This window comes from Frankliniella occidentalis, unplaced genomic scaffold (genome assembly GCF_000697945.3).
Source record: "Frankliniella occidentalis isolate FOCC.00 unplaced genomic scaffold, Focc_3.1 Scaffold58, whole genome shotgun sequence".
Lineage (NCBI taxonomy): Eukaryota > Metazoa > Arthropoda > Insecta > Thysanoptera > Thripidae > Frankliniella > Frankliniella occidentalis.
In genome coordinates, this window is record NW_026267188.1 from 1,285,165 (window position 1) to 1,293,229 (window position 8,065).

General features: G+C 56.8%; 1 protein-coding gene across 5 annotated transcripts in view; it reads right to left on the reverse strand.

Annotated features, from left to right (window-relative positions):
* Positions 1 to 8,065, reverse strand: part of LOC113213422 (protein grainyhead-like) — a 30,150-nt gene that overhangs the window by 15,359 nt on the left and 6,726 nt on the right. For all 5 annotated transcript variants that reach the window (XM_052267769.1, XM_052267768.1, XM_052267767.1 and 2 more), the window contains exons 3-6: positions 6,696 to 6,807; positions 1,154 to 1,248; positions 759 to 815; positions 538 to 636 (exon numbers count right to left, since the gene is read on the reverse strand). In XM_052267769.1, coding sequence (XP_052123729.1) covers positions 538 to 636; positions 759 to 815; positions 1,154 to 1,248; positions 6,696 to 6,807 — 363 coding nt within the window. The remainder of the gene's footprint in view (positions 1 to 537; positions 637 to 758; positions 816 to 1,153; positions 1,249 to 6,695; positions 6,808 to 8,065) is intronic.

The window sequence follows — 8,065 nt, forward strand, 5'->3', positions numbered from 1 at the left end:
CAATAATAAGTCCGTACACGCTGCTGCAAGCGGCTGCTTATTATTTCGTTGAGCTCGCCGAGTCAAATGCAACAGGTGCCCGGGCTTTTTGCGTCCAAAGTCGTCGTGGCGAAGCATTTAACACCTGCTGCTGCTGCCGCCGCCGCGGCCGCGCCGCTGTAGCGCGCTAGCGAGGAGAGACGTTTCATTTACGAGTGATTGCCTTCAACGCAACAAGCGAAACTACCGGCGTGCCTACAAGAGGGAGGAATGCGTGTCCGCGCGCCCGCGCCCCGCCCCACCACTACCCGCCACGCCCCTCCCGCGCGTCCGGCTGTCTGGCGCGAATAACGGAGTGGCGGGGCGGGCCAGCGTCGCTCATCATCGGAGTGCAACACCGCGCCCCTTCTCTCTCTCCCTCCTCCCTCTCTCTTCCTCTGGCTGCGACCGAAAATGTTAATGCCCCAGGTGTCGGTGAGCGAATGCAATTTCTGAACCCCTGCAAAGCTTAGAACCCCTCCTGCTTCCACAAACACTCATCACATCGGCGAGACTCACCTTGTCGCAAAACACCTTGATTTGGCAGTACCCTCTGTGGTACACGGGGCCGTCTCTCGGGTCTTCGTAGGTGTCGATTTGGATATGTAACGGTAGTCCCTAAAGATAAAAACAAAAAAACATTTGGGATAGGTAATTTTTTAAGAACTTATTTTTTAAAATCGAAAGAGCTTGTTTCTCTAAATGTATAGAGAAAGTCGGCGTTGACAGTTTGAGCTCACCTTGACGCCCTTCTGACTGCTGAAGTCCGTACTCAGGCACTGAACCGCCACGTTGATCTGCAAGACAAATGCTGATGAGTGCCAGATTACACGCGCTAATGGTCGCCCCAAGGCCTCGCCTGTGGCTATGGCACCCTCCCTCCTCATCCTTATGCTTTTTTCCCGCCTCCGCCGCGTGGGAGGATCCGCGGAGCGAGCCGTGTTCAGCGAGCCCGATTTGCACGCGGAACATTTTAATATGCGTTTCGGAGAAATACATAAAAATCGTCGCGTTGCCGTTGCCGCGTTTGCAGGCAGCTCTGCCTCCGCGTGACGCCCCAGCGGGCCGGGCCCCGATGTTATCTGCGGGTGTTATTAACCACGGCCTCCTGCAACGCCTGCAAGGCCTTCCTTACCTTGGCCGGGCTCTCCAGGGGGTTCCAGTAGACGGCGATGGCGTTGTGGGACAGCTCCTCGATGCAGCCCACCAGCCCCATGCTGTTCTTGGTGTCTGCAACAACAAACAGAGCAAATGCAACAGATTAGTCGGGGCGACCCGGAGACCTGCACGCGGGACAGCACAGGAGAGCCAAGGGTGCGAGTGTGGCACACTTTGTAGCTGTGATCATTTCCATTCGCACATTTGTAAAGTAAAGGTGGAAATGTTCCTTGAAATTCCACACTTGGGTTCGCTGTACAGTCACACTCTAGCGTCGAGGCAGGACGTCTCAAACTTGGGCGGTGGCCCCACGGGAACCGTAGCTGACCACAAGTTTTGTCGCTGACGACGGGGGCGACCTTCGATGGTAATTGGCTCCATCCGGAGAAAGCGCTCGCGGAAAGTGTGTGTGAGTGAGAGAGAGAAAGGAGAATGAGGAAGTCGCGAAGAGAGACAGAGAGGGCGTGTTTGTGGTTCTGCCCGGAGGGGTCCGAGGGCGGGCAGGGCAGGCAGGGCCCAATGAGGGTCCTTAGGGCATATATCGGACGTGGCCAGCAATCCCAATGAGGACTACGCGGAAGGCTCGGCCGGGCCGTCGCAAAAACGGAACGGACTCGTCCGAAATAATGAAACGACGTGAAAACGAATTTGAAAACAAAGAGCTGTGGCGATGATGAATTTTTCATATCGAGTAATAAAAACCGGCATTTGAATCTTCAATTCAGAGTTTTTAGGTAGCAGCCGTCGGCCAGGCCCGCGCGACCTGGCCGGCACAGGAAACGGCGCCAGGCCAGATCTATTTTGATGAGAAATTCATTAACGCGCATTTACATTCAACATCAGCCCACTCGCGAGGAGGTCAACCCGAGCACGCAACGCGGGGCGGGTGGGGAAGAGGGAGGGAAACAGAGGATTAAGCGATTGTCGACAAGCGCTGGGCAGCGAGCTGTAGCAGGGCGGGTCCGGGGCGGGCCCTTCGCCCTCTCGTGGGCCTCGTCGGCGTGCTGCAGCAGCTGCGGCACTTCACCGGTCGTACGGCAATAATGCGAGCTAAGCGCCCCGATAACGCGTCGCCATCCATCAAGAGCGACAGAGAGAGAGAGAGAGAAAAAGAGAGACAGAGAGAGAGATAGACAGACAGAGAGAGACAGATACTTGCGGCGTAGTAGAGAGGACGGGCGGACGGCCCGAGCTCTTCTTGCGACACTCCTCCAAAAATAGGTCCCCCCCGCCCGATCGTACGTCCGTAGCGCCACGCGGGGCTCCACCGGCTAAATGGACTTGTCGTGTCCGGGGCCGGGGTGCAGCAGAGGAGGGGGGCGCTCAGCCCCGCACCACTCAGCCCGACACAAATCGCCTCCACGTCGCCGCGCCGGGCCCAGCCGTAGCCATTATCACAATCTAGTAGGAGCCGAATTCAAATCCTAAATTAAGCCAATCATTACGGACGCTCGGGACGCGAACCGTCGTGAGGCGGCCAGCGCTGTCTCCATCCATCAATCTTACCGCTCTCGCTCTCTCTCTCTCTCCCTCTCTTTGTATTTCTCTTTCTCTCTCTTTCTCTCTCTCTCTCTCTCTCTCTCTCTCTCTCTCTCTCTCTCTCCCTCGCGCGTGAGGAGGAGGAGGGCGGGGGGCACGCAACAGATATGCACGCAGCGTTTCCTTTTTATTTTCACGCGGGTTCTCTCTAAAAAAGATGGACACGACGCCCCATAAATTTCTCGGCTCGGGGTCCTAATCTCTCGTGGCGTGGCGCTGCGCTGCGCGGTCCATGGGCCCTAAAGGCCCGTGAGGCTGCGGAGCCTGCGGAGCCCAGCACACCCGAGCGTTTATCGAGAGAGCACAAGTAATTTGTTAGATCGACAGTGGCTCACGCGGCTCAGCTCACGCTCGATAAATAAGGGCGCCCCGTCATATAAACCAAGCCGAACGACACTTCATACCCACTATATATAGTCTTTTTATTGTAATATTATTTTACAATTGGCGTTGTTTTGTATCGATACATAACAACGACAACAGCAGCACTACATAAAGGAAGGCGCCTCCCTCTCGTCCCGCCCGCTCGGGCCATTTCTTCTCTCTTTCACCGCGCGGCGCTGCGTGGCGCTCACCCGATACGGCCCGGGGATAGGGTTCCCTGTGACACGTGACACGGGGCCGCCCCCCGCCTCCGTACAGCACCCTCCCTTCCTCCGCCAGGACCGCCACATCCACCGGCGGCAGCAGCAGCAGCAGCAGCAGCAGCAGCAGCAGCAGCAGCAGCAGCAGCCGCCACCGCCGGGCGCACCTGCTGCTGCTGCTCGAGGTGCTTCATTACTGCCGAAGTGCAAGCTGAACGGGGAGAGGGGCATTTCGACACCGCGGTCGCGCGCGACAGGGCATGGCGAGGCCTGGCGAGGCGTGGCGGTGCGTGGCGGTGCGTGGCGAGGCGTGGCGAGGCGTGGCGGGGCGTGGTGGGGCGTGGGGGGCGGGGTGGCGGGGCGGCGCTCCAGGTCTTTCTGGGAACCCGTCGAAAGCACGGGTGAGGCGGACGGACGTGCCCGCCGTCCCCGTTGCGAAGTCCACCCTTCTCCACCATTGGGCAGCATCGAACGCCCCGCCACGCTCCGCCCCGCCAGCAGGCGACAAAACAGATGGAGATTGGCGGGGCGTGATCGCACGTCAGTCGACTGACGGGGGCACACACACACACACACACGCACATAGGCACAGTGTGACCAACCACGACATTTTGAATCCCGCGCACGTCTATCAGTCCTGCCAACCGCGAGACGAGAGTGCGCACCAAATCCCGCTAAGTGGTCGGTCAACATTTCGAATAAACGCGGCAAAACGCAGGGGGAGCGGGGGGAGAGGGAAAGAGTTGTTGGCACGGCAGTCCGGCAGCCAGCGGCACCGCTCAAAACTATTCCCTGTCAAACTTTGTTTGTAAAATTAAGAATAATGTTTCGGCGTGTCCATCATGATCAAACATTCTCACAGAGGGCAATAATAAAAGCATATAAAAAGTAATGCTGCAAGATCAACTTCTACACTTGCTGCCCACACGATTCGACCGCGAACAGGGCGATAAAGAAAACACCTTGCGCGTGCCACTACGGCGACACGGTGACGGCGGCGGCTGTGGCGCTGTGGCCCCCACGACCCCCGGGGCCACCAGCCACCATCGCGATACGCGGCTCTCTCTACAGGACCAAGGTGTTGTCATTGCGGGTATTCTAATCCCCCGCTGTCGGCTTACGACTCGGACGCACGTCCAGGCCGTGAATGTGACGCTCATTCGGCTCACGCGGCGACGGTCGTCCAGCAAATCAAACACGCCGCGCCGCCGTCCTGCAGAGCAGACTGCAGACTGCAGAGCGGGCAGAGCGCCGCAACTCGCCGCCCCTGCGGAGGCACTTACAGACCGGGGCATGTTAACCTGAATGCATAATGTTATTGCGCGCCTGACTCCGCCGCGTTGCCCGCGCCCCAGCGCAGCGTTTCCATTTCATTAGTTTCCGATAAATATTAATGGACGTGTTAAAACGAGTGAAAACTGCGGTTTTTTATTTATTATTATTACAATATATCTCAGGAGTCACAGTTTTTCGTGCAAGCCGATCATCCACCCTCTCCTCTAACCCCATCCCCACCACGGCCCTCCTCCTCCCGACCCAGACGGACACATAATAATACTCCCGGTTTACACAGAAGTCCAATTTGGACTCATTATACCCGCGGTGTTTACCCCGTCCCCCTCCCTCAGCTCCACTCTTATTGTCTCTGAGAGGAGACGCCTCGTGTTATTCGGACTGTTAATTGGGTATAACGAACAACAGAGTCCACTGCCGGGCCGGGCCCAGCCTCTATAGTAAGTATCGACCACTGCCTTACATTCCGCCCCGTTAGTAGTCCTCCTCCACTTGTCCCTCCTCGTCCCACAGCGCAGTGCGGTGACAAGACAGGTGCGGAGTAGAAGATTAGAAAAAATAATAAAAGAAAAGAATCCACCAAAACGACAAATATCATCCACTTTTCACAATTTTTTAAAAATACATTGACATATTAGAGTGGATTTTTTTCCGTTATTTTTTGGCAGTGGACGGCACGTCGTCGAAGCCCTAAGTTAATGCCCCCGAGAGCCCTTGTTTGGCCCACAGCCGGGCCACACGTACGCGCACTTACGACCCCCGGTACCCGGTACTACATGCACTCCCCGAGATGAGGTTTTAATTTGGAGGTATCCACTCCTCCTCCGCCCCCTTTGCTTTGCTCTTTCTCTCTCTCTCTCTCGGCGTTCCTCTCGCTCTCCGACTCGGACCGCGCGCAGCGCTGGACGTGTTTGTGTGATGGCTCTCAAACAAATGCATCAATAACCACTCCATCTCAGCACATGCACTCCATCAGTCAACTCTCCATTCCTCCGTCCTGCCCGCCCCACCCCGCTCCGCGCCCCTTTCGCGGAACATCACCGCCGCGCCACGACCCACTGACCCGCCCGCCCCGCCCGCCGCGCCCGGGCCTCCAGTCTGCGCCCTTTGGAAAAGGAAGAGTAAACATCGCCGCAAAGCACATTGACTGGTGCCTCCCCCTCCCCCTCCTCCTCCCCAACCCTTCCACCTGTAGCGCCGGCCAGCCGGCCGGACCGGACCTCGCCTCTGTGTGTGTGTTGTCGGACTTAACCTGCTCGGGCCCGCCCCGCCCCGCCCCGCCCCGCTCCCGACCGCGCCGCCCCATTCAGGAGAGTGTGAGCGTCATCAATCACACGTCCAAGGGCCCAGCCAGCTCTCCCGAGGGGTGCTCGCTCGCAGCGCGTAACATTATAGAGGTACGACACACAACTGTTTGGCCAAACCCGAGGTGCTTATGACCGTCCCGACTACAAACAAACAACCGCAACACAAAACCCATTCACGGCTCCGCCCCGCTCCGCACGTTACGTTACGTGTTCGCGTGTTGATGGTCGCCACAAACCTTCGGGAGCGATGGCAAGCGGCGGGTTGATGTTGTTGATGGCCCGGTCCTCTGCGCGGTCACCCGCCGCACCCACACCATCTCTCTCTCTGCTTGCGTGCAGCGTTATTTCTTCTTTCTCTCTCTCTCTCCATCTCTATCTCTCTCTCTTTTTCCCTACCGGCGCCCGTAAAAGAGGCGCACCGCCGCATTTTATTTACGATTTCCGTTCACTAATTGCTATTAAAAGGGCGGCCCCTAAAACACATATTTCTCCTTCTCCGGGGCGCCGCCGCCACACTGGAAAAACTAGCGAGACGCGCGTCACACTATATCATCTACTATCGCTGGCGGCCAGTTTTGAAATTTTCAGAAACTTTTAACCGCTAATGCTTTCAGAAACATTTTTCTGTGACTTTTAAAGACTAGACTCCGTATGAAAGGTGACAAAGCCCACCACAAGTTCTTCTATTTTAAATGTGCATCTTGCTAGCATCTGACATTGGTAGGCTTAGTTCAGTTGAACAAGCCATCATCCGTTTTAACCCTCATATTAAACTTGAACTTCTAGGTGTACTCACCCGCGTCTAGTATCCTCTGCTTGACGCTGTGTTGTCTGCCGTGCCAGAACTGCCACGCCTTGATCTCGTCCTCGGGGCTCTTCTCTTCCCTGAACATCAGCATCACCACGCTCTGCAACAGAAGAAAGCAAAACGGTCAGGATCGCGGGTCATCATAGTCATTCGGACGGCAGCCTCGCGGCGTCCCTCGGCTCCCCCCAGCCTCCTAGTAGTGCGGGACGACAGGATACGGGGCGAAAGTATTCGGCGGGTGACTTCCGGCGGCGATTGCCGTACTTAAGGTAGTGGTATGGAAAGAGCTAAATAGCTAATGGAGAGACTCGAGCGGCCTGCAAGGTATACAGGAGACACAAGTGATTCCGCTTCCCATACATTAGCATGGCGACTCCCCATCGCGCCACGCCCCGCCACGCCCCGCCGCGCCCATCCAGGCCTACGCAAGCGCAGCGCAGATTATGATATAAATCAGGTCGACGCTCTGATCAGGCCCTGATTAGCCGAGATGGTGGCGGCGGCCCACACGCACACGCGCGCTTCGCATATGGCGGCGGCTCAAATCAAATTTCCACTTCTGATAGAACAGTCCCCCCACACGCACGGTGCACAACACACTTTTGGCGCGCAACTCGAGTCAAATTCAAATGACACGAGACGAGACACACTGCAGCCGCACGGCCTAGCCCGGCGACACCCACACCTCCCGCGACCGGCCTTCCCTGCCCTCCTCCGCGGCGATCTCGTTCATGCCGCAGTTAGTCGTGCTGCTGCTGCTGCTGCTGCTGCTCGGCATGCATAGGGAAGCACCACCGCGGCGCCGGCATTCCTCCACGTCCAGCAATTACCCATTTTTTGTCCGTTTATACGAAAACGCTTGCTGCTCCGCCGCTATGATGACGACGACGGCGGCGGACTTACAACAACAACATGCGCGAGCAGCAGAAAAAAATATGATATGCTAATGCTCGTGATTATGGGGCGCTAACGACGAGCGCGTCAAATTGAGAGGGGGAGGGGTGAGCTAGAGAGAGAGACAGAGATAGAGAGAGAGAAAGACAGAGAGGGTGGGGAGTGAAGGGGTGCAAGACGACGACGGCGACAGTGAGGCGAGTAGCTAGTGTCCCTCCCCACTACCTCTCGCCCCACAGCGGGGTGCGATCAGTTTGCCGCTGACCAATGGGCTACACGCGCCTTGCGCCTCTTCGCGATTATTCGGCGCGCATCATGAAATTAATTATCTCATTAGAATATAACAATTATTGTCATTATCGTCGGCCTGCCCGTCATTATTCAAAGATAAGGCCGGCGATGAATTTTAATGCGGCGAGAAAACTTGGCTACCCTTCTCTCTCTCTCTCTCTCTCTCTCTCTCT